The sequence below is a fragment of the Thalassophryne amazonica genome, chromosome 6, assembly GCF_902500255.1.
Source record: "Thalassophryne amazonica chromosome 6, fThaAma1.1, whole genome shotgun sequence".
NCBI lineage: Eukaryota > Metazoa > Chordata > Actinopteri > Batrachoidiformes > Batrachoididae > Thalassophryne > Thalassophryne amazonica.
In genome coordinates, this window is record NC_047108.1 from 116382447 (window position 1) to 116409589 (window position 27143).

The 27143-nt window shown below is 40.8% G+C and overlaps 1 protein-coding gene across 2 annotated transcripts; it reads left to right on the top strand.

Moving 5' to 3' along the window:
* Positions 1–7932: 7932 nt before the first annotated feature.
* LOC117512967 (large neutral amino acids transporter small subunit 1-like) lies at positions 7933–21835 on the top strand. 2 transcript variants are annotated; one of them, XM_034173219.1, is made up of 11 exons: positions 7933–8284; positions 8666–9199; positions 9281–9406; positions 11324–11429; positions 11532–11576; positions 13237–13360; positions 13441–13544; positions 13778–13874; positions 18179–18328; positions 20987–21161; positions 21351–21835. In XM_034173219.1, exons 1-11 carry the CDS (start codon positions 8209–8211, stop codon positions 21425–21427), a joined length of 1614 nt encoding a protein of 537 aa, XP_034029110.1. In that variant the 5' UTR covers positions 7933–8208; the 3' UTR covers positions 21428–21835. The 2 variants fall into 2 exon arrangements, with proteins under 2 accessions (XP_034029110.1, XP_034029109.1); XM_034173218.1 differs by having other exon boundaries at positions 7937–8253.
* Positions 21836–27143: the final 5308 nt, after the last annotated feature.

The window sequence follows — 27143 nt, forward strand, 5'->3', positions numbered from 1 at the left end:
TTGTATGAATTCACAGCCTCCACCTCAGCTCCCTCGATCAGAACTGGTCGCGGACCTGGCTCCTGTACTCCTCCTCTCTGTCACCCCTGATACATCTAACAGTGGCTGTGTCATCTGCAAATGTCTAGATGTGACACAGATCAGAGTTGTAGCAGAAATCAGAGGTGTACAGGGTGAAGAGAAGAGGGGCCAGCACCGTGCCATGGGGTGCTCTGGTGCTGCTGATCACAGTGTCAGATGTGGTGTCCCTCAGCCTGACATACTGTATGGTTCTGGGGAGCATTAGCATGGCTAAAAACCTTCATGTAATTTACACACAAAATAGTCACTGACTGACCTCATGAGGTGTCAAGGTGCACACTGCCTCTCACTTTAGCGTTCCCAGTTTCAGTGTCGACTCAACATTTAGCATTTCCTGCTTCAGTGTTGACTGTCCACTGAATTACATTGAGAGCTCCTCTATTCACATGAGATCTCTGTCTCACAAGATCTTGGTTTTTTTAATTGAGCCACACAAAAAAGTTCACAAAAACCTTACAGAGATTAAACATACCACAGCAAAAACAATATATTGAAAAACTGCTTAATCTCCTGTAATTTTGCTCCAGTTCAATTCAGTTTAATTTATTTAGTTTATATATCGCCATATCACAGCAAAGTTGCCTCAAAGCATTTCACACAAGTAAGGTCGAACCTTACCAACCCCTAGAGCAAACACACAGGCGACAGTGGTAAGAAAAAACTCCCTCTGATGATATTGAGGAAGAAACCTCAAGCAGACCAGACTCAGAGGGGTGACCCACTGCTGAGGCCATTCTAAGAGTTACAAGATTTTGCAAAGTTTTACAAAACAGAACATAACACAACAAAAGATGAATTTGATGAGAAGTCCATGCAAGCGTCTAGTTGACAGGCAGGGGTCATCCATCATGCCATTCAGTGGCCCTGTTCCCGCGGCAGAGTCCATTCCACATCCGTTTCAGAAATTATGCAGTTGTCAAATCTAGCACATAACGTCATGACGTCATCTGTACCTTGCACACTTGCACAGAGAGGTAAAAGCAGAATCAGTCAGCCAGAAAAAACAACACCTACAGTAAAATTCATCAGCATTAAGCAACAGGAAAGCAGAGAAATGACTAAAGTGATCGCCGGCCACTAGCGCTAAGCTTCACTAAAAGATCCAGACTTTACATAAAGTTGAGGTCGAGACCTGCTCCGTTTACTCATAAAATTTAAAAGGATAGGAAGCATAGTTCCATGCTATGCCAGTATGCTAGCCATATGAGAGAGAAAATAAATGTGTCTTAAGTCTGGATTTGAATGTCACTACAGAATCTGACTGTTGTATTGCCATAAAGAGATCTTTCCACAAAACATGTGCACAATAAGAGAAAGCTCTGTGGCCTGCAGACTTTTGATTCACCCTAGGGACACAAAGTAGTCCTTCACCCTGACAAAGCAGAGCCTGGGCCGGTACGTAGGGGTTAATTAAGTCAGCTAAGTAGGGAGGTGCCAGTCTGTGAATGATTTGATAGGTTAGAAGCAGAACCTTAAAAACCGACCTCACCGAGACAGGAAGCCAGTGAAGAAACGCCAAAATGGGTGTAATGTGATCAAACTTTCTGCTTTCTATCAAGAGTCTAGCGTCAGCATTTTGAACCAATTGGAGAGCTCTCATGCTAGACTGTGGTAAACCAGAAAATAGAACATTGCAGTAGTCCAATCTAGAAGAGACAAATGCATGAATCAGTATCTCAGCGTCAGCCATAGACAGGATGGGAAGAATCTTCGCTATATTTCGCAGGTGAAAGAAAGCAGTCCTCGTAATATCTCTAATGTGTATGTCAAAGGGGAACGTAGGATCAAAAATCACCCCAAGGTTCCTCACTTTGTCTGTGTGATGTGTGACACATGAGCCTAGGCTAAGTGTTAGCTGATCAAATTGATGCCAATGTCGCGTTGCATCACAAACCATCATTTCAGTCTTGTCCGAGTTTAAAAGTAAGAAATTGCTAGACATCCAGCCTTTCACTGATGCAAACCAATCCTCTAAGGATTTTATGTGGATGGGATTATCAGCAGTTTGTTGTGAAAGTGTAGTGACACGGACCCACAACAGGGGGCGTAAATGAATGGACAATGAATGAGCCAAAATACAACACTTTACTGTTGTGAATGTGCACAACGAAATACAGATGATTACGGAATTTATATGTAGTCAATCCACAGAGGTGACGTGTGGGCAGGCTCGAGGATAGAAGACGTCTGTCCAGACAAGAACCGGATCCCACACGATTTCCACTGCCACCGAACCCGGAAGATACTGGAGCCGCCAAGTCCCGAGTCCCCAGGTGGCCACCGTCTCCGGCTGTCGGATCTGGTACTGCTGGCAGGAAGCAGAAACAGTTAGGTGTGGGTGTGTGCACACCCAGTAACAGTCAGCAATACAGGTGGGAATTACACCTCCACCTCCGCAATTACGAACACAGAGTCTCTACGGATCTGATACAAACACTTGTCTGCACGGATCGGGAAGGGTGCGGCTTATCACCCTGTCGTCCACGACCAGCTCAGCCTCCCGCTGACACAAGCTACCAGGAACTCCTGTAGAGGATCAGACAACAAATACGTGCGATACGGCACAGATTATGGCTGAGGAATTACCTCCAATGGTAGGTGATATCTCGGCAGCGGGGTGGAGATGTCGTCAAGCCTTTAAGGAGTGGTTGATGAGATGGTGATAGGTGACAGCTGTGATGAGTTGATGAATGACAGCTGTCACTCCCAGCTATTCCTGTGAGGCGGCAGCGCCCTCTCATGCCTGAAGCCCGTACTTCAGGCAGGGTGCCCTCTGGTGGTGGGCCAGCAGTACCTCCTCTTCAGCGGCCCACACAACACAGTTATTGGCATGTATAACTGAGTGTCATCAGCATAGCAATGAAAGATAATCCCAAAATACTGCAGTATGTATCCAAGGGGTTCTATATGAAGGGAGAAAAGCAATGGGCCTAAGACGGACACCTGTGTGACCCCATATTTCATGTCATTAAAGTTATATTCCTCGGCCCTGTCCTGGCCGCACTTCACTGGTTGCTGGTTTGTTTTCGGGCTCATTTTAAAATTCTTATGTTCATTTTTAAGCTCCATCGCACCTCTCTGGGCTTCTTCAGCCTTATGTACCTAGTCAGTCTCTCAGGTCAGCTGACCAGCTGCTCCTGCAAGTACCTAGGTTGAAAAGAAAGCTCAGGGGGGACAGGGCCTTTGCTGCTGTTGCTCCCAAACTGTGGAACAACTTGCCTTTGGGTGTTAGGGAGGCACCCTCACTGGTTAAAGTTTGTTTAAAAACTTTTCTTTTTAATTCAATCAATCAATCAATCAATCTATTTCATTTATATAGCACCAGATCACAGCAGCATTGCCTCAAGGCACTTCACATAAGTAAGGTCTAACCATACCAAGCCCCAGAGCAAGCACACATGTGACAGTGGTAAGAAAAAAACCCCCTCTGATGATTTGAGGAAGAAACCTCAAGCAGACCAGACTCAAAGGGGTGACCCTCTGCTTGGGCCATGCTGCAGACACAAATTACAAAACAATTCACAAAATGAATATACAGGAAATATTGCCAGTGCACACAGTACAGGAGGGTTTCAGAAACAGACACCACACCCATCTCTGGATGGAGCCGCACCTCAAGCAGAGAGAAGAAACAGAATCAGGTATTAGAAAGACAACAAATACAGTATCATTTATCAGCATTAAGCAATAAGAAGAATAAAAGAAATACTAAGGTGATCGCCAACCACTAGCCCTAAGCTTCATTAAAAGACCCAGAATTTAGATAAAATTGAGGTCGTGGCACACTCTGTTTCCTAATAAAATGAATTTAAAAGGGTAAAAAGCATAGTAGTATACTATGCCAGTATGCTAGCCATACGAAATGGGATATAAGTGCGTCTTAAGTCTGGTCTTGAAAGTCTAGCAGCAGCATTTTTAACCGATTGGAGAGTCCTAATACTGGACTGTGGTAAACCAGAAAATAGAACATTGCAGTAGTCCAATCTAGAAGAGACAAATGCATGAATCAGGGTCTCAGCATCAGCCAAAGACAGGATGGGATGAATCTTCGCTATATTTCACAGGTGGAAAAAGCAGTCCTCATAATATCTCTAATGTGGAGGTCAAAGGACAACGTAGGATCAAAATTTACCCCATGTGTTTTAGTTTGGATTATGTTTGTAGTGCATAGCAGTAATGCTACTGTATAGCACCTTTAAAGAGCCAGCGCTGTTGTAAGATGCTTTATAAGTAAAGCTAGTATGGTATGGTAGAGGTAGTGTTGTTGTACAAGACACAGTGAGAACAACTAGTTAGGTATGACGTCAGCCATGCAAGAGCACTCCCAGTAATCCCAAAATGATTCTCCAACCTATTGAGTAAAATATGCTGATCCATGGTATCAAACGCAGCACTGAGATCTAACAGCACCAGAACCGTAGTCATGCCTGAATCCATTGTTAGCAGAAGATCATTCACCACTTTAGTGAGAGCCATCTCTGTGGAATGATATTTTCTAAATGCAGACTGCAGTGGCTCAAAGAGATTTTTCTTAGTAAGATAGTCCATGAGCTGCTGTGAAACCACTTTTCCAGAATTTTAATTATAGATTTAATATTGGCCTATCATTTTTCAATACACTAGGGTCAAGATTAGGTTTCTTAAGTAATGGTTTAATCACTGCAGATTTGAAACATTAAGGAACAGATTCCAAAGTTAATGACATATTAATAATTTCCAGCACAGTCAGCCCAAGAGTGGGCCACAGGTCCTTAAACAGTTTTCTTGGTATCGGGTCAAATAAGCAGGTTGTGCTTTTAGCAGACGTTACAAGTTTTGCCAGCACGCCCACTGAGATACTATCAAATTTGGCACATCTGGGTAATACATCAGTGTGGGCACCCACCTCGATAACAGGGTGTAGTAGCTGAATAAAGGGATATGTTTAACCTAATATCTATTTTCTTCTCAAAATAATCAAAACAAATCTTGTGCTGTAAAAGGAGAGCGACTTACAGGTGGTTGTCCATGAATAAGCGTTGCCACCGTGTTGAACAAGATCTTTGAATTATGCTTGTTTTTGTTGATCAAATGAGACTAATAGGTCCACTTTGTAGCAGTAATGAATGCTTATAGTCTAGAATAGCATCACGTTATGTGAGGTGGAATACTTCTAGTTTTGAACTATGCCATTTTTGTTCTAGACCTCTAGCCTTGTGCTTGAGGCCACAAAAGTAATCACTGAACCAAGGCGACAGTGTTTTGAGGGGGCGTGGTTTTAATATAGGTGGAACGATCTTGTCGAGTTCAGTTTTGAGCGCTGAGTTTAAACTGTCCACAAAACTGTCTACTGAATGGTCATTTTCAAAAAGTGACACTAAGATATCAGGCAGTCTGCCTCCAATTTCAATCATAGATGAAGAGTTGATGTGTCACCGCAATGATAAATAAGGTTCTTGTTCCACTAAACACAACAACAATACTGTAAACTTAATAAGCGCGTGATCAGAGACCACTGACGCAAGAGGCATGATGTCGATATTTGTGACAGTGATACAGTGAACGAGGACCAAATCCAGGGTATTTCCACTATTGTGTGTCGAACCCTGAATGCATTGCTGGAATCCTAATACATTCATAATGTCCATAAATCATTTGCAGAGGGGATCAGAAGGCTTATTTATATGAATGTTGAAGTCACCAACAATCAAAATGTTATCTGCATGGGTTGACAAATTAGAGATAAACTCAGCAAATTCATCTAAGAATTCAGAGTATGGGCCAGGGGCCTTATATACGGTGACAAAGTAGCATGGTTGATTTTTATTCTTCTGACCTTGGCTATATGTAGTATACTGAGCAGAGCAGAGAATCAGATGTTCAAATGAATTATATTTTATACCCCCCAACAGCTAGTAAACTAAACCCTGATTTATAAAAGCAACACCCCTGCCTTGCTTCGTATCATGAGGGATGTGAGCAAATGTGTACGCTGGTGGACAGGCCTCATTTAAGGGGAGGACAGCAGTAGGTTTTAGCCAGGTTTCACATAAACCGATCATATCTAAGTGGTATTCCATAATTAGATTGTTATTCAACAGTGATTTTAAGGACAGTGACCTTATGTTAATGAGACCCAAACTAAGGACTGTTGGGATTTAGGGGTGGTTCCAGAGTGGCATATGTAAGATGCCTACAATTAGGTTTAGGTTTAGGAAATTCCACGTGTCATGGGAAAGGTCTGATATTTTCTCATATCAGACCGTTCCCAAATCATCCAATCACAGCACGCACACTGTCATAGCCATATGGGTTTATTAAAGGTATTCATGAAAATATCATGCTAAGTCGAATATCAAGAATAGACATTTCTGTATTCTTGAGATCGATCAATTTATTGAATGATCAATGTAATTTAAAACAAGTGTAAATAATATGTTTATGTCACCAACATTAATGAGTGAAGCTCCTCACCATCTTACCATGCCATTTAGGTACTTCAGACTTCTTTTCAGTAAAATGGTTCTGGGGAGCATTAGCATGGCTAAAACATTTCAGCTTCTGGTTGGCGAAGCTCTCTCTCTTTCTCTCTCTCTCTCTCTCTCTATCTCTCTCTCTCTCTTTCTCTCCCTCCCTCCAGGATGCAGCAAGGAGGAGATGGACCTTTGTGATGCTGTGGTTGCGTGTGCCAACACCCACTCCAGCTGAATGATGGGAGATCTCACTCGATGTTCAGTATTATGCACTTACATTGAAATTACTAAATAAAATCATGCACGCATACACTCACGCTTTTAATAAAAAGATGATTTGCCCCCCCCCCCCCCCCCATTGGAATGGTGTGTTAGTCCAGAATGTAATTAGCAAAGTTAGCTAATATCTGTAGTTTCTAATCATAGTCATGATAACATTTAGTCCTTTATGACTAAACCTTTATAATATAAATATAAATAAATGGCTGTAATCACATAACTGTTTTCGCAGAGATCACAACACAACATTTAAATAAATTAACTGGATTTGATAAATGGAAACACTCTGGATCCTAAATCCTTAAAATTCACTGACAACACAGATTTTTCATGAAAACATCATTTGCATTAACCTTTTGAGAAAGACAAAACTGCTTCCACTTGTTAAAACAGTTAAGTAAATAAAACGCTAAAAATTCTTAAATATGAATTTCAAGATTTGTTTCATGTTTTGTTGTCTGCAGAAATTTTGATATACGTACGTGTATTTTACTGCCAAACAAATCAAAAATCATATAAAAAAGAGAAAGTGTGAAAGAAAAAACTGCACTTTTCATGTATTCATTGTGTAATTTATAAGCTTTCTTGTGTGTTGGTGTTTTTCTGTGTGCTGGGATCATGTTGTGGTGCAATAAGATACTTTAGGTGTGGCTCTGCTGAAGATCATTTTACTGCTGTGTTAGAAATTAAACAAGAAGAGGAACACCACAAGGTCTTCAAAGCAAAAAAAAAAAATCACATAAAAAATGTATATATATTTTTAAATGAATTACAGAAATCTTTCTTTAATAATTTCTGTATTGTCCACCATGAAGGAGGCCGCTGGGTGTCCAGTTCCTCTGTGGTGTCACGTTTCTGTGGGACAAAGGCAGAAGAATTTTATGGTGTTTGTTTTTCTGTGACAAAGGAACCACCAGAGGGGGGCAGCAGCCTGGCTGTAGTTTTCTTAATACTGGCACAGAGAGGGGTACTGTACTGCAGGATAAGCGGCTGCGCACAAATAAAGATTATCGCGTCACATGGCGGCGCGTCCAAATGGTGCCTGCCCAGTAACCTACTTCTCCCACCGAGATCTCCCATCATTCAGCTGGAGTGGGCGTCGGCACTCACAACCACAGCATCACAAAGGTCCACCTCCTCCCTGCTGTATCCTGGAGGGAGGGAGAGAAAGAGAGAGAGAGAGAGAGGATCAAGGTCAGATGAGTTCCATACAGAGTGACAAAGGCAGTGTGCATAATTAAAGAGTAGAGCAAGAAGCATGAGGACAGTGAGGGAGAGGAGCCACATCAGGGAGCGCTAAGGAGGCTGCGAGGGAGCGAGAGAGGAAACACAGGTGGGAGGACATAGGAAGCATAAAAGGGAGGGAAAGAAAGAAGACAAGGAGACAGAGATTAAGATGGCTGAGCCGGAGCTGAAGTCACGGAGCTGCCAGGAGAGCGCGGCTAAGTCGCTGAGCCAGGAGAAGAGCGGGGGTAAGTACTGTGCACGCTCACGATGCTGCAGGTGCCACGTTATCCCGCCATGCAACGTCTCTGATGCAACATTGCCTCATGCAAACGAAAAGCAGACATTGCAAATGATGTTGCTGCAGAGATGCATCACGGGAGTTTGAGGTGTACTTAGAGACAAGTGAGGAAATGTGATGCACAATTACATTAACGCGAAAAGGGACTGTGCACGTGGTGCCGTGTGCAGCACGCACAAGTTTTACTTTGGACGCTCTTCATGAGACATGTATTAGTTTTTCTTGTGTACTTGTGTGTATTTATACTTCAGTATAAAAGTACTCGCCGCGTCTACACACCCTCTTGAAACTCATCTGTGAGTCTTGTGTGACGTTGTCCTTCCTTCAGCCGCTGAAGCAGATTTGGACGAGAATGGTCCGACTGCACCAAGGCCCTCGTCTTCTTTGACCCCGATGGTCTCTGCATCCGCTGCCGCCAGCCCCACCGACGGCTCCGCCCCCAAGGGGGAGAAGATCGAACTCAAGCGCAGCATCACCCTCTTCAACGGGGTGGGAATGATCATCGGCACCATCATCGGATCGGGCATTTTTGTCACTCCGACCGGCGTGGTCAAAGAGACGGGTTCAGCTGGGCTCTCGCTGATCGTGTGGGCCGCCTGTGGCGTGGTGTCAACCATGGGCGCCCTCTGCTATGCTGAGCTGGGCACAACCATTGCCAAGTCTGGGGGTGACTACACATACATTCTGGAGGTGTACGGCGAACTGGCCGCGTTCCTGAAGTTGTGGATGGAGATGTTGATTATCCGACCGTCCTCGCAGTACGTGGTCTCGCTGGTGTTTGCCACCTACCTCCTGAAGCCCCTCTACCCACACTGCTCTGTGCCTGACGGCGCCGCCAAGCTCATTGCCTGCCTCTGTCTTAGTGAGTATGCTGGTTCATCTCTCTTTTTTATCTGCTCCTTCATCATTCTTTTACTCACACTCATCTCTCCACCTCCTGCAGCTTCTCTGACGTTCATAAACTGCATCAGCGTGAGAGCGGCCACCAAAGTCCAGGATCTGTTCACCGCTTCCAAGCTGCTTGCTCTGATCATCATCATCCTGTTCGGCTTTGTCCAGGTTTTTACAGGTAAAAAAAAAAAAGAGGCAAAAGACACACAGCCAGAGAGCGACACTGACAAAAAAACAACAACAAAAAAAAATAACGCAGCTTACAAAACGATCTGTTGTTTGCAGAATGTTAGTGGTCACAGTCGGGAGCGGGGCGGGCAACTGTGGTCAGGTTACCCACTAAAACCAGGGTCAGTGAGTTTGAGGTTCTGAGGGTCCTTGAACAAAGCCGTTAAATACCGCCTTCTTTCATACCCCACCCATACATGATATTTTGGCACTTCCACTTCGGCTTCATTTTTCAGTACAGGAGCTTGGGTCAAGCATCTGATCTCAAATCTCCAGAAAAGTTCATCCCTAAATTTCCAAGTTAGCAATTTGAAGCAGCTTCAGATGGTTCCTGTTGGATGGTGGTTTGGATTCGCTCCCATCAGCCAAATGTTGACTCTCACTAATGAGCACCCCCCCCAGCTCATTAGCACAGTTGCTGAGTCTGAACACAAAGCTCGTCTGTCTCCATCCACATGCACGTGTGTGTGAGACTCCCACACACATCCAACAGAACATGTTGCAGTCTCACCGTGAAAATATAAATATATTTTCTTTCACGATTCACGTAAATGTCGGCTCTGTCTCAAATAAAGAACAAAACTTAGCAAATTATTAAAATAAAGCAAAGTGTGAATGTGACCGTCCCTCTGTGTGACGTCTGCAGAGCCGTCCTTTGATAAGCCACAACCCACCGCCATTGTGCGTCAAGCTGTGTTGTCATAGAAACAGGGCGGCAAAGGTTGCATGCTGTTGTCATGCTGTGGACCTTTTGGAGGTGGGGATCAACAGGTAGAAAAGAAAAGTTTAGATTCAAAAAAGGAGAGGTCACAAAAGGAGAGGTCTGCTTTAAGAGTTGTGCTCCTTCTCCAAATGTCAGCCAAAGAGGAGCACCTGCTCTTTTGAAGGCAGGTGAGGACCTCAGGGTCACAGCCGGTGAGCTGGACTCAATTTCTAAACAAATTTCACATCTGTGAAGCGACAGGAGCTCAGACTCAGGATCAAAAACAACGTCTGACAAACCACGTAACTCCTGCATGAACTAAAACTGACATTAAAAACCAGTGCATGTTTCATTTTTTTCTCCGCTGCAGCAATTTGACCTGTCGTACAAGCAAATATGTCATTGTGTCATTGTCATTGTCACTGTCATTATGACTTTGATTATGTAGGTCATCATCTTCATCGTCATTATGAAGTCGTTCATACTGATCAATCATAAATACATTGCTGATCCATATGTGCTTACCATCATCCATCTAGGCTTCTTGGTTGTTAAGATACACAAAAAAGTGTTTTGTTTGCGGGACCATGTTTTCCTAAACCATTGACCAGACTACTCCAAAATCGAATCACCTCTTGATATTCAGCCAAGTAACATTCCCATCATGTTTGAATTAAATCTGTCCAGCCGCTTTTGAGTTATCTTGTTCACACACACACACACGCCAGTGAAAACAATAACCAGCTTGCTGCATCGCAGACAGACAGAGGCGCCTTCTTATTCTGTGTTGTATTATCACCTGTTCTTCTTAAACTTTGCAAAGTCCCTTTTTTGTATTTAATACAGTTTTGCACTTTGTTTGACTTCATGTCATACTGTATTTTTGATAAACTGCACTTTTGCCATTTTTGCACATGGTCCAGTGTTATATAGACGACAGACTCAGAAGTGAGAGGTTTTCCGGCAAGAACAGGTTTCTGCATGCAAAGAGAGTGGAAGCGTCACTCCTCCACCATGGCTCCCTGAGGTGAAGCATTTGAATGCCTGCTTCTTGCAAGAACTCCTCCTCCTGCAACTACCTGATTTCCTCCATGTCCTACTTAAGTGCCTTCATTTTTCTTTCACTCCATCCTCACTTTCCTGTTTGTATGTCTGTGCGTGTAGGTGACGTGCCATATCTGACCCCGGAAAAGGCGTTTGAAGGCAGCAAATTGGGAGTGGACAATATTGTTTTGGCTCTCTACAGCGGCCTCTTTGCTTTTGGAGGCTGGTGAGGCTTCTGATTTTATTCCATTTTAAAGTACATTATTTAATTATCATGGATATTCTTCTTCTCAAAAATATTATGTTGATTTTTTTGTTCCTTTTTCAGGAATTACTTAAATTATGTAACTGAGGAGATGATCAATCCAGAGAGGTGACTTATATGTGATGAAGGTTGTCATGACGATTGTACAGATTCTCCTGCATGTGTCTGCAGCTTGCATTCATTCATTCAAGTAACACCTACCAACTCCATCTCTCAACTCATCTAACATATTACTCAGAGTCAGGTCCATAAGTATTTGGGCCAACAATGACATTTGTGAGATAAATTTTCCCCCTCTGTGCACTGCCACAGTGGAGCTGAAATAAAACAAGCAATATGTGTAGATTTTTAGCTTTAATTCAAAAGGTTTAACAACAAACAAACAAATAAATAAATGCCATTGACCATTTTGAAATTACAGCCAGTTTTATATCTTTAAGAAGTATAGTGAATCTGTCTGGAGGAGGCAATTCTCAAAAACTGTGTGACCATGTAAGAGGGAGACTAGTGAGGGAAGCCACCAAAACACCAGTTACAACTAGTTATAGGCTTCTATGTCTGTGAATGCAGAATCTATTGATTTTGGACAAAACTGATCAAATGCCAAGGCTACACAGGACTATAACATATATATATATAAATTCATAAAGAAATAATTTGCATGGATCTGTGTCACATAGATAAGGCACACAGGCATTCACCTTCTCCTTTTGAAATTGTATTCTGATGTTAAATTTAACACAGTATTTTATTTTAGAATAATTGTTAGAGATTTTTTATGTATTCCAGTTATAAATTTAATTTTGGAATAATTGTTTGCATTTTTTATTTTTTTGTTGTATTCCAATTCCAACTGTTCACTACATCAGGACACTCATGGTCTGGGGTGGGGGTGGGGGGCAGCTACAGTGTGCAGGATTTCGGTTGTTTTTTTCATTTATTTATTTTTTAACAGAAATGGAATGTAGCATTCATGACATCTGTTTATTAGTGCACAGTTACCTGCAAGCGCAAAAAAAGATTTGTTTTCATAAGTTTAGACTCAGCCCTCAATGGGGGGGGGGGGGGGGGGCACGCCCCCTCATGGAGGCTGCCAGGCTGTAACTTGACAGTAGCCCACAAAGGACACATTCTTCCACCATTTTTGCATTTTGCCGAGCAGCCAGAAGACTGAAGAAAAAAAAGAAAAGGTACCAGTGGTTGCCGAACTCATACTATGTCTACTGGTTGCTCATGTGGACTAACAAGACTGAGAACCGTCATTATTGTGAAACGCAGGATCATACATGTTGCTCATCACAACAGAACGCAGTGGACTACAAAACCACCATGCCAAAGAAGCCAAGACATTGAGGTTAAACAAAACCATGACCAGTGACATCAATATGCAATCTGTAACCTCACCACTAGGTGACACTAAATTCTACACACTGTAGCTTTAAAGTGGAATCAACAAACATAAATCAGCAAAAAGCTGAATTGCGAGAAGTTTCACAACAGCAACATTCATCATCATTGCACTGCACTAAGTATGAGGTGTTGCAGTAATTTTGTCCAACTACTGCATGCGACATTTTACACAGATGCATTTGTTGCTTATGGCTTAAAAAAGACAAATTAATCAACTTACAGATCGACTCATTCATGAAAGAGTTTGTTCATGTCTTGCAAAATTAACTGCATAAAATTAAACACGATTTGAGTCACATTAACTTGTAAAATACACTGGGTGTTAGTTCTTCAAATGACCTTTGACCTTTGCCCCCAGGAACCTGCCCCTGTCCATCATCATATCCATGCCCATTGTGACGGTGGTGTACGTCCTGACCAACATGGCGTACTTCACCACCATCTCTCCTCAGATGATGATTGAATCGGAGGCGGTTGCCGTGGTGAGCGTCGTCCTGAGTCATTGTGAAGATGTCAAGGCTGACTGTGTTTTCACGCATGTTCTTTTTGTCCTGTCCTTCAGAGTTTTGGGGAGTACCACCTGGGTGTGATGTCCTGGCTGATTCCGGTGTTTGTGGGACTTTCCTGCTTTGGAGCCGTCAATGGATCCCTGTTCACCTCGGCGCGGTTTGTTTGCATGCGGAAAAAAGAAAATCATAACATGACAGATTTTCAATAGGAGGGGAAAATCTTCAGGAGTAATTGTAAAAACAAATATGCTGGAAGTAGGTGTCAGATGTTATTCCTTTGTGGTCATGATGTCTGAACAAAGAGAAGTTTGTGGGCTCAGTGAGATATATTGAAATCGTGATACTGCGGCTGTAAAAGGAGCCAGTAAGCAGACTGGTTTTTCCCACCAGGTTGTTCTACGCCGGCGCTCGAGAAGGTCACCTGCCTGCAGCTTTGGGTTTGGTTCACACTGACCTCTTCACACCTGTTCCGTCTCTCATCTTCACAGTAAGACAAATGTAACACAGCAATGTGATTTGTCTATATTTTGGTATTATTCAACAACTAAGGATGGGAAAAAACAACAGTAACGTGTTATCATCACTCATGTGTTGTCAGAGATGTCAAAATTTGTGAATTTTAACCGTTAGTATCACTTAAGATGAATGTTAAAACATAACACACGACTCCAGTTAAATCCAAGGAAAGTGCAAATAAAATAAATAAATAAAATTTAAAAATAATTAAAAATTTAAAATAAAGTTAAATGCACAGCAAAAAATGTATAAAGTGTCATAATTTATGTTGTTTTCCTCAACAAACTATGCTGGAATGGCTAAAAACAACAACTAAAAACTAAATAACAAATTCGCCCCTGCTATAATAACAATAACAACAAGACCAATCCAAGATTTCTAACATCCGGCAAAATAGCAGATATGTGATTCAAATTGTGACCTGGACTTTACCTGGATACGGATTTCATAACACAATGCAATAATTGCATACTGATCCAGAATATTCTGACTGATCAAGATGTTGCAACCTGATATTTAATTCACAAGCTGAAACAAAATGCTGTCTTCTTGATCTTGCTTTTACAAGTTTTGACCTAATCCTTAAAAGGCTACAAAGTGAAATCCTGATACAGAATCTGGATCCAGATCACCTCCAGAATTTACTGGATTCTTCCAAGGCCTAACACCAATGGATGGTGAAAATTTGGTGAAAATCCGTTCAGTAGTTTTGACGCAATCCTCAAAATCTGACAAAGTGAAGCGTACAAATTGAAATCCAGATCCAGATCACCTCCAAAATTTATTGGAGTCTTCCATGGCCTAGTATGTATCTGTGGTGAACATTTCGTCAAAATCTGTAACAGACAGACAGACAAATAATTAAATAAATGTCGATGAGTTTATTACGTTCTTGGCGGTCACTCGAGGGTCACTCATAGTTCTCCAAATCACTCATTTGGTGACCAAAACATTCGCAATCTTTGGTCCTGATTGCGAATCTTTGATCATGTTGATTTTGATTTGACATTTATGTTATAATCTACAATATTAGGTTTTCCTTTGTGATGTCATGGTGCCAAAATGTTAGGTTTTCCTTTATGTTGTACTAAATCAACAATATTGTGTTTCTTTTCAGAAGTGGGTGGAACATTAGGTTTTTCATTGTGACATCATTGTGCTAGATTGTTAAGTTTTCCTTTATGATATCACAGACAATGTACACAGGCAAGGCCTGGGGGTGAGATGCCATAGACATTTGTGATTGCTTTGCCTCTGATAGTCCAGTAACTGTTTCATCAAAAGGCTTTTAGATGGTTGTTATGGTACCCGATAAAAACACTGAGTGATATTAAATGCAGCTTAAATTTTACTCACTTAGCTTTGATTTTGACTGCGGTCATTGGGCTTTGATCTTGACTGCTGACCTTTAAGCCATTATAGTTGTCATGGTAAGAAAGGAAAACATTATACTATACCAAGTAAATGGACTGCATTTATATAGCGCTTTTCCATCTGCATCAGATGCTCAAAGCACCTTACATTAATGCCTCACATTCACCCCAATGTGAGGGTGCTGGCATACAAGGCGCTCACTACACACCGGGAGCAACAGGGGATTAAAGACCTTGCAATTTGAACCGAGGATCTTCTAGTCTCAAACCCAACATCTTAGCCACTAGACCATCACCTCCCCAAGTCTTTGAAATGCTCCCTGGTGGCAATTATGTGAACTAATGTACATAATCAAGGTATTCTACTTATTCTGGACAATAAAATGAATGTTATGATGCTTCTTCTGTTTGCCTGTGATGAACGATGTGAAAGTTTTTTATGGACATACACAGTTACTTTCAAAGCTGCATATATACATACATAAATACACGTATGTACACTTTAATACAGTAGTATTCAGAATAATAGTAGTGCTATGTGACTAAAAAGATTAATCCAGGTTTTGAGTATATTTCTTATAGTTACATGGGAAACAAGATACCAGTAGATTCAGTAGATTCTCACAAATCCAACAAGACAAAGCATTCATGATATGCACACTCTTAAGGCTATGAAATTGGGCTATTAGTAAAAAAAAAAGTAGAAAAGGGGGTGTTCACAATAATAGTAGTGTGGCATTCAGTCAGTGAGTTCGTTAATTTTGTGGAACAAACAGGCGTGAATCAGGTGTCCCCTATGTAAGGATGAAGCCAGCGCCTGTTGAACATGCTTTTCTCTCTGAAAGCCTGAGGAAAATGGGACGTTCAAGACATTGTTCAGAAGAACAGCGTAGTTTGATTAAAAAGTTGTTTGGAGAGGGGAAAACTTATACGCAGGTGCAAAAAATTATAGGCTGTTCATCTACAATGATCTTCAATGCTTTAAAATGGACAAAAAAAACCAGACACGCGTGGAAGAAAACGGAAAACAACCATCAAAATGGATAGAAGAATAACCAGAATGGCAAAGGCTCACCCATTGATCAGCTCCAGGATGATCAAAGACAGTCTGGAGTTACCTGTAAGTGCTGTGACAGTTAGAAGACGCCTGTGTGAAGCTAATTTATTTGCAAGAATCCCCCGCAAAGTCCCTCTGTTAAATAAAAGACATGTGCAGAAGAGGATACAATTTGCCAAAGAACACATCAACTGGCCTAAAGAGAAATGGAGGAATATTTTGTGGACTGATGAGAGTAAAATTGTTCTTTTTGGGTCCAAGGGCCGCAGACAGTTTGTGAGATGACCCCAAACTCTGAATTCAAGCCACAGTTCACAGTGAAGACAGTGAAGCATGGTGGTGCAAGCATCATGATATGGGCATGTTTCTCCTACTATGGTGTTGGGCCTATATATCGCATACCAGGTATTATGGATCTGTTTGGATATGTTAAAATACTTGAAGAGGTCATGTTGCCTTATGCTGAAGAGGACATGCCCTTGAAATGGGTGTTTCAACAAGACACTGACCCCAAGCACACTAGTAAACCAGCAAAATCGTGGTTCCAAATCAAAATTTGGAAAATTACTGCCTCGCAGATGTGAAGAAATCATGAAAAACTGTGGTTATACAACTAAATACTAGTTTAGTGATTCACAGGATTGCTAAAAAAGCAGTTTGAACATAATAGTTTTGAGTTTGTAGCATCAACAGCAGATGCTGCTATTATTTCTACTTTTTTTTAACTAATAGCCCAATTTCATAGCCTTAAGAGTATGCATATCATGAATGCTTGGTCTTGTTGGCTTTGTGAGACTCTACTGAATCTACTGGTACCTTGTTTCCCATGTAACAATAAGAAATATACTCAAAACCTGGATTAATCTTTTTAGTCACATAGCACTACTATTATTCTGAACACTGCTGTATGTACACTTGTATATATAAGATAGAGCACAAACCGTGAGGTTTTCTGTTATCTAATGGAGGCAGAGTGTAAGATTTTCCTTTATGATGTCATAAAAGAAAAAAAAATTAGCTTTCCTTTAAGAAGCCATCATGGTAGAATGTTTGGTTTTCAATTATGATCTCATGGTGCCAGGATGTCAAGTTTTCCTTTATGACGTTAATGTTATAAGGCAAAAATATTGAGGTGTTTCCTTTAACATGTCATCAGGGTAGAATATTATATTTGCTTTCATGATGTCATGGGGCATAAAATTTTCTTTTATGTGTTGGAGCCAGAATTTGAGGTTTTCCTTTGTGAGTTCATGATAATTAACTTCAACATCTTTGACCTCAGTGCTTCATTATGTCCCGGAAGGGCAAAATACAGAAACACTGACATCCCTCCAATTTAACACAATGTAAAACAAGATAAAACGTATATGAACCATAGTAATAAAAAAGAGCATAAAATTCAGATTTTATAGTGATAATAAATCAAAATTTGTTATCAGTCATTTTGTAACACACAGTACTAAAGTGTTATTTATTGCCTCAGTGTATTTGGTAAGTCTTGTTAAAATGTATGTTCTACATAAAAATAAATAAATAAATAACAGAAAAAACAAAAATTGAAAACTGTTATTTAGCTGTATTTTATGGTTGTTTGCTGTGATTATGTAGAGTACAGTGAGTTTTAATTTTATTTACAGGTATGTGTGGAGGTTGTCTAAACTTTTTTTATTTAGATGTATTTTTTATGACTGTTTGCTGTGATGACATAAGCCATTTTTAATGTGTTTTTTGGTGAAACAAAAGCCATATTTCCACTTTGTGAGCAATAACGGTTTAGTATTGTATCATAAAGGAATCCAGGACTCTGGTGCTAACCCACTTCTTACCTCTTGTGTGTCGTCTCAGTGCGCTCTGTCCATGATGTACACCCTGTCTCAGGACATCTTCTCTGTCATCAACCTCTTCAGCTTCTTCACCTGGTTGTGCGTCGGTATGGCCATCGCCGGCATGGTTTGGCTGCGCTGGACCAAACCTGAACTCAGAAGACCCATTAAGGTAGAGAGCCGTGTCTGAAAGGTGGGATGTGTTTTGGTTCTGTGGGGGTGTGTGACTGACAAAAGATCTTTTCAAAGGATTCAAGAAGCACACAAAGTGATGCAAATCCTCCTGTTTGTCCGCTACACGAGTCCCGCTGGCTGTTTTATACCATGGCCACTATGTTTCATCAAAGCACCATTGCTGTTTGTGTTTTGAAGTGGAAACGTGGTGTTTTCAGGCTGTTGAAGATTGATGCTTGTGTTAATAGGCGAATGTTTTCCTTTCATCTTTTCTCCAATGCTCTCACAATCTTTGAAGACAGAATGAATGGTTCCCTCAGTCCATCTGGATGTGTCAATCCTTCAAAGTTCCAGACATGCTGTTTCTATGGTGCAAGACCTGTGAGATCACAAGCTGCACCAACACATTTTTGGACTGGTTGTATGGTCTTGGTTTTAGTGTTTTTTTCCGAACATTAAAAAAAAAAAATGTTTTCCTTCTGCATTACATCAGCACTGAAAGACCTTCAAGTGATTGACTAAATTGCATTTTAGGAGCATAAACTGGTGGTGATCGTCCACAGCACCACCCAACCATCTATTTGCCACAGCCAGGTGAAATGTGAGGGTCCCCTTGGCTTTCTCCAGCCAATGGGGTCCTTAATGATGAAGCCCTTATGTGCTGGATCATGTGCAGAGAAACATGGGACATCGCCACAATGTCACAGCTGATGTTCCCTCACCATGCAAGTGATGCTCCTCATCTGATTCTACCTAAGTAATCATTCATTTGACAGAAAGTTCTTCCAGCACTACCCAAGGATCCTCTGAAGACATCCAGACATTGCCTTAGGTCACTGGTTGGCATCCAGGTCTCACAACCATACAGCAAGACAGGCAGCACCAGGGACCCAAAAGACTTGGACCTTCATTCTCCTGTATCGGCATCACCAAATACCTCTGCCCGGTGACCTTGGGACTCCATAACGTCTTCCCAAGTACTTTTCAATCTCAAAGGCAGAGGACTCTGAGGGATGAGTGTCACTGCCAAGTGATTGTCTGTGCAAGTTCAACACTGCATACAGATACACTTCCGATAGCTGAGTCCAGGAAATCATTGAAAGCCTGGATTTTAGTCTTGAACCTTGACAATTACAAACTCAGACACTCGGCTTCTTAAGTGCTGCAATGAAGTTAGCCATTGGTTCTGCAAAGATCACAGCATCATCTGTGAAGTCAAGGTCAGTAAACTTCTCACCAACAGAAGCACCTACGTCACTGGTTTCCACAATCAAATGAAGTGAAAATCAACATAAAGTGGTGTAAAGAAGCACTGATGATATTCTTGCTTGCTTTTTATGAGCACTCATGGAAGTAGGCTGTGGTCAGTGGTTGACTTCTGGGGTGTGAACCCAGATTGTTCTGGTCTCTGAGGAGCAGGTAACTGGTACTGAATCCTATTAAGAATAATCTTTGAAAGCATATTTTCCTGGCACAGAGAGCACGGTAATTCCCCTGTAGTTGTTGTAATCCATGCAATCACCCTTTCCTTTCCAGATTGGAACAACAGATCCCTTCTTCCAGTCGAATGGGATAATACCCTTCTTCCAGATTGAAACAAACATTCTTTGCAATGCCATGAGAACAGCATTTCCATCAATCTGGGGGAACTGAGCTTCAGTGCCACAGATCCTGGTGTTTGCCTGGCCCTCAGCTAGTTCACGGCCTTTGTGACCTCACCAAAATTTGGTGGGTTATACAGTGAATAGAAGAAGAAGAGGAAGTGGTTAGACTTATAAGATAGATGAATGTCTCTACAAGTTCAACACTTTCACAACAAACGGACACACTTCTGATGGATGAGTTCAGGAAGTCATTGAAAGGTTGGCTATAAGTCTTAAACCAAGACAATCACAGCACAAAAATTATTAAAGACTGGAGTACATATAAGCTCAGACATTAATGGTACTGCTTTCAGGATGAAAAAAATAAATTAGTGCATTTTAACTGCACAGAAGAAAGCCCCCCCCCTCTCTCTCTTTCACTGCCTGCACAGTGCTCTTTCTCGAAACAAAAGTACCAATAAGAATACAATTAGTACGAGAGCTCTGGGCAAAATTCTATTGTACTTGCATTAATGGTAAATTTCCACTAGGTGGAGATATTGCTCCATTTGAAGAACCTTAAGTACAGGCTGCAGAAAGACATTAACACAAACCTGTTGCTTATCATAGTAGATACCATTCCTTGTCAAGCATAACACTGTAGTTTGAGCAAACTTTTTAATTTGAAGTGATAAAACTCTCACTAATTTGGGAAAATTTAAAATGTCAGTACAGCCTTAATGTTTTGAACATTTTTTTACAGATCACAGTAATGTCAGTTTCTGTCAAATTGCTTTATTAGTTCCTATTGAAACTTGGAACTTGCTAATGATTTGACACCAAAATTAAGGAGGAAAAAACACCAGTTGATGACCACACATTGTTACATGCACGCTTGAACAGATGGACATGCACTGAAAAAAGAGAAAAGTTGAACCAACTCAAAAAAGCATTACAATTGGTAAAACCTGAATGAATTAAGTTGTTTGAACTTAGGTTTTTTTAAGCATTTTTTTCCCATTCAGCAGCAAAAAGTGTGACTTTTTTTTTTCTTCTGTGATTATGTTGTGCAGGTGTGGCTCTTCATCCCTGTGACTTTCGTCCTGAGCTGCGTATTCATGATCGCCGTGTCATTTTGGGCAGCTCCCTTTGAGTGCCTGATTGGCAGCAGCATCATTCTGACAGGTATCCCAGCGTACCTGCTGGGTTACAAGTGGAAGAAACCCCACGTGGTCAAGAAGATGCTGGGTGAGTGAGACCTGTTGTTTGTTCTGGGCCAAGTTGGAGGCGCGTTGATTACAGTTGTTATGAAATTCTTGCAGCGATGTGGGCTCACATGGTTTGATTTGAAAAGGAATCAGAGTTTCATAAAGTCTAACAGCAGGACGAGATGACCTGCAGTAACCTCGCTAAGAGCTGGCAGTTGTTTCTCTGCAGAGATCTTCACCATGTTCTGTCAGAAGATCCTCATGTCTGTTCCTGAGGAGAAGGAAGAACACCAGGTGGCTGATTGATACTGCAGACAGCTGACCCGAGGAAGCATCTTTTTTTAAATTTGGACTCCTTTGTTTCTGTTGATCTGCTCTTTTTAACAGCTTTTGGCTGCAGCAGGTTTTTTGTTCCAGAGGACGGTTTACATGAATATATGCTGTTACGTCCAAAGTATGTTGACCGATTTTACACTGTAAAAATTATTAAAAGAAAAAAAAAATTCCATCCTTTCATAGTGGATTACATCTGCTTCAAAAATATTAGGAAATTAACGTAGAATTACACTTTAATTCCAGTTAATCACTTACTGTATCACCAGATGCTAGAGTTTAATATAGAGGCTTAAAACAGCTTTAATGTTCACATAAAATGTAAAATTAGTAATTTAGAGATGAAATATTAAACATTTTTGTTAAGATTCACACTTCAAATTAGATCATTTCAAATAGTATGAGGATCCAAACCCACGCAACAGACTGGATTGTGGTTTTAAAGTCCCAGATTGGGTCATTACCTGAGGCATAATTGTAAAGCGCTTTGAGCGTCTGATGCAGATGGAAAAGCGCTATATAAATGCAGTCCATTTACAGACAGACGGACAGACAGACGGACACAAAGTCTTCGCAATACCCGATGACTATATTTTGGCCTTGGGTAAAAATAAAAACTTGGAGGGTACTTTTTTTGCTATAACACTTCCTGTAGTTGCCGCCGAACAGATGAGGCATATCTGGATTTAAAGATGAAATGTTGCGTTATACTTACGTGATAACATTGTGTTAAATAACATTTTGGAATACATTTTTAAAATTTGTTACAATAATAAATAGTCATCCAAATATTCCGGGACACAATTTTATCTACACGTATAAACTTGAGCGTATTTTGTGTTCCTGTAAGATGTTGTTGCTGTGCACTTTCTTAAAAACAAACCTTTACAATGTGAAGATATGTGATGAAATAAGAGTGAAAAGCAGCATCTGTTTGTGAGGCGTCATGATGTGAAACTACACACAGGTCTCACAGATGTACGCATGTTTTGTTTTGTTGTTTCCTTCCTGATTTCTCCCGATGATTTTTCTTTCTTTGTTGTCACAATCAGACCAGAATGAATGCTGTAAATCTAGTTTTATTTTTATTTTTATAGAAAATTTAAACTGTGATGGGTTTTAGTTTTGTTTTCTCGCTGTTTTTTTTTTTTTTTTAACATCTAATAGGCCATCTCTGAAGGAAATGAACAGTGGTGCTGGTTAGCAGGGTGTTCTTGGTTTGGCAGAGAACTGTGCATCGTTGTGCATCAATGGTTCAGATTTTTTTCAAAGTGAAATTAAAGCCACAATACAGAAGCAAAGTGAAAATCTTCCAGCTAAAAATGGAGCTTAAATAGCAGATAGAAAAAATGAATAATTCAGCTTGAATGAGGAAAAAAGCAACACTTTTGTTTTTGCTTCTTTATGCATTGAAATATAAGATCTATGACTTCACACAGTGATGAGCGGTGGTTTGTTGTCATCAGTACACGGCACATGTGTGCAGCAAACATGCGGTTTAATCAGCATCTTTAACTGGAAAAGTTGAAGCGCTCACTAACAAATTTTAAGACATTTATGAGAAAATTCAAGGGAAATAAACTTCCTGTCCGCATAGAAATCTTAGACATTTTAATCCAACTGTTGAAAATAGGAGCAAAAATAAAGTGTTTCATTTACATGCTTGTTAAGTACAGGAAATCTGACAATGCTCAGTTAAAATTAAATGCTTCACACACCCTTCAGTGACAATCCAACAATTTTTAAATTCAATCCTCTGCCATATAAAGATCACCAATAACAGCATAATGATGCAATGATGAAGAGTGTATGTGCCCTTTAACAAAAATGTGAATTAAAAGACACCAGATAAACGGTAAATGTGTTCTATAAAACAATGTATATTTTATGTTACGCCGAACATACTGTAGTTGTGTTTATTACTGTATTTACAACACTGTCATACCTTTAACGGTATTATGTGCCTGCTGAAATAGAGATATTAACAAATTTTTAAGCTCAGTGAACCACTGTCAGTTATTGTAAATGTTGTATGTCAGTGAGCAGGGCACGTACATGTAATAATAAAAAATATTTTTGTGCAAAGTTTGTGTACATATGGATTTTAAAGCACACAGCCTGAAGGTTAAAGTGCATTTTAAAGGGATTATATTAATATAAAAGCAACAAGGCAGTTGAGTTCTATCAGCAATTTGGGATTTTATTGTAGTGTTTGAACAATGCACCATTGGATTTAAAATACAAGACAGTTTTACCGTAATGCTGCACATATAAGCACCGAGCTCCTACAGAAGGAAAAAGACCATGTGGACCATTTTTAATGGTGATGCACATCACTGGCCCATAAAACTCTGGATAACCGACCTTATCTCGCCCCTGGGCTGCTAGTTAGAGATTTGTGCTGTAAAAAGACCTTCACCATATGAAAGATGTCAATTAGACGTTAAATAGTATGGAATAAAATCACAGATATTTAAGATGGAAATGATAATTATCAGAATAATTGGCAATTAATTAAATCTTGATCACTGCAGCACTAGTGAAAATGTAATATGCATGTGAGGATCACATTTGGAGGCTGCAATTAGATGAGATCGATATAAAGATCTGGACTTGTGTTTTTTTTTCTGAAAGTGTGCATTCTATATATGAAATACTGTGCAAACATATGAAGCATAAAAGCCATAAAGCAAAAGAGACTGCAAAAATAATCAGTCTTTTTGTTAATTGATGTTTCAAAATTTCTAATTTTGTCTTAATGACATAATAATGAGGAAAATAAACATTTATATATAGTTTTAGCACAGATGCTTTTTATTTCAACACGAACATGAGTGTCACTGTGTAATAACTGAACATTACTGAGGTGTGACAGATAAACAGATTGATGTGATGGTTGAATTTTGCTGCAAACAGACCGTCGGTGCTCGTCCACAGGCCACCCTCTGTTTTCTTGGTAAACTTCATCTCGAACGGGCATAATGTGTGCAAGTGACACAGCAGCACTTCCAGGTGATTTCACTTCACTTTCTGCTCCTTTAACTTCTTCCACATGACTGCTCGTAACCATGACATCGGAACTAAATGGAACAGAGCATCTCTTGGCGATACAAAATAGTTTTCTGGCAATTAAGAGATTTCTGCATGTGGGTGTACCAAATATTGTTGGCTATACTGACAAACCATCAGCAAACCACATTTATCATCAGCATACACAGTTATGTTTCAGCGTAGTCTTAGCATACGCCAACACTTAATGCTAACAGTCTTTGACCCATATTTATCAACAGGTACTGTTAGCATTAAGCACAGTTAGCGTGATTGCTTACACTAACAAATGCTGAGAGATGACTACATATGTTAATACTAAACATTGTTTTCATAAACTTTAAAATGCTACCTTATCAACAGCTATTGTTTAGGCACTTGGACATTCTTTCAAAGTTGTTTAAATGGCCTTCTGCTTGCAATCAGAAGAAAGGGCATCAAAAATGCAACAAAATGACAGCTCATTTGTCAAAATCGGATAAATAACACCAGAGATATTGAGATTTGAAGGGGTCATTTTCGTGCCCTATTTTCTAAGCTTATTTACATTACAATAGAGGAAAAAATTGTGTCAAATAATAGGAATTTCTGGCTGAAAGGAAAGGTAGATTATATCTCATTATATCTCATTGACACTTAATAGGTGTTCTGTGTCTTATGACCTGAGGGGAGCAGCAATGCACTGACCGTGCCTAGCTTGCTAACAACCAAGAAGAAGAAGAATCAGAGGGTATCACTTCAATACGTCATAGTTCCGCTCGACCAATCAGAAAGCAGTAACCATAAACCAGTGAGCCAGCCTGCCCAAAATATGCTCAACAAAATAAATCCCCAATCAATCCTTCATAATGAAGCAAAACTGAAATAAAATCCTCACGAAAATAACATTTTAAGATATCGATAAACTTATCTGAAGCATTTATCGGCTGAAAAATGTGCAGATGTTCATGTATAGAACAATTATTTTCCGGGCATAGCGAGTAGACGACAACATATTTTCAGCGGGAGGTCGCTACCATGGCTACCGGCGGGGATCCAAAATATTAGTGCGGAGGCACAGATTCATATGATACTTCGCTAAAATGATGTTTATTACATAAACTAGACCAAGCAAAGGTATTTAATCACCAAGGAAGTCACGCAGGTGGTGAATTTAACATGGGAACTCCACGTTCGCAGGTCTCCTACATCAAAATAGCGGCATTTCCAGTAGAATTCATGCAGAACCAGCCTCTCCAATCCGCATTTTGCGAACGATACGAACCGCGAGCTTGAAAATTTGATGACGTCATTACGCGAGGCTAAGTTGCTGGCTGACGCGGCTGATGTCCAAGTGCCTATATTGTTAGCATTAAACCCAGTTAGCGTGATTGCTTTAACAAATGCTGAGAGATGACATATGTTAGGGCCCCTTCACACATAGTGCAAATTTGGTCGAATTGCGCATTAAGTGCGCATGAAGCAGGAATCGTATGCAAACCGTGTAATTTCATAGCTGCTTCCAACTGTTGCTACAACTATTTGCGCACACTAGCGGCTGAAAGAGTGTGCGCTGTGCGAGCCCATCAAACCCTCTCGCGGCAGTTGTTGGCCAAATTCCAACTGACATGCACGAACATCTAACACTACTCGCATGACACTTAGAAAATGTGTGTCCATTTGCGCTCTTGGCACGACAACAGACTGCAGACAATCACTGTCGTACTTGCAGTAAAATTTTTCTAAGTTCCCCACAAGTGTGGCTTTGCAAACACACACAGACGTGGGTGTGTGCACTCCACTGATAGGAGGTGTGGCTTCTGACAGAAGCAGCTGTGGGGATCTGTCGATCTGGACATTCCAGCTGGACAACACCAACTGTGTTTGGACAGACATGGACTAACAACTGTCCCCTGTGAGGCACATGTGTCTGAATGCTGTACTTATGTGGACATAAATAAAAACATGTATTGCCGTAGTGACAAGCTGCAGGAAGCGAGCACGCACGGAGCGGACATTGTCAACCTGCCAGGTTGAAACGGACCGTCAGATCAGAACATGCAGCGGGCGGGCGATCTGACCGTCATGTTGCCCACGTGAGCTGTGAGCTGTTCACATGACGCGGTGTCAGTGCTGTGGCATGCCGTCAACAAGACACGCGTGTCGGGCAAAATACACACGCGGGGTGACTGGATGCACCGGACCAGTTGATGTGGACATGATCAGAGTGCACTGCTTCTCATTCATGCCATTTCATGACTGTATGTTAGTGATCATAGGTCATCTACAGAGGAACAGACGGATCACATTTGTATTGCTCACTTGATAAATGCGGTGTTTTATATGGTGTGTGATTTTAATTTTTTTTGTAATACTTCCATCTCCTTCCTGATATGAGGCAGGTTCCCACAGCTTTCAAAGGGCAGTGCTGTAGCTCAGTGGTAAAGTTTCTGACTGGCAATCAGAGCTTTTGGAAGGTGCGGGTTCGAGTCCCATAGATGGGATTTTTTTTAATGGTTTCCACATAAGCAGCGCGATGTGGTTCCACAGGTACCAGCTGGTTTTTATTTTTTATTTATTCCACATAAGCAGCGCAATGTGGTGCCCCTCGCACTGTGTTCCTGCTCGAAAGACACCGTCGCGTGCACGAACTCTCGCACCA

Excerpts from the sequence above, each read along its gene's own strand:
- LOC117512967 (XM_034173219.1), top strand. The coding sequence starts at position 8,209 with ATGGCTGAGCCGGAGCTGAAGTCACGGAGCTGCCAGGAGAGCGCGGCT. Across the intron at positions 9,407-11,323 it reads CTTTGTCCAGGTTTTTACAG|GTGACGTGCCATATCTGACC; the intron begins GTAAAAAAAAAA and ends CTGTGCGTGTAG. Across the intron at positions 13,875-18,178 it reads TTCCGTCTCTCATCTTCACA|TGCGCTCTGTCCATGATGTA; the intron begins GTAAGACAAATG and ends GTGTCGTCTCAG.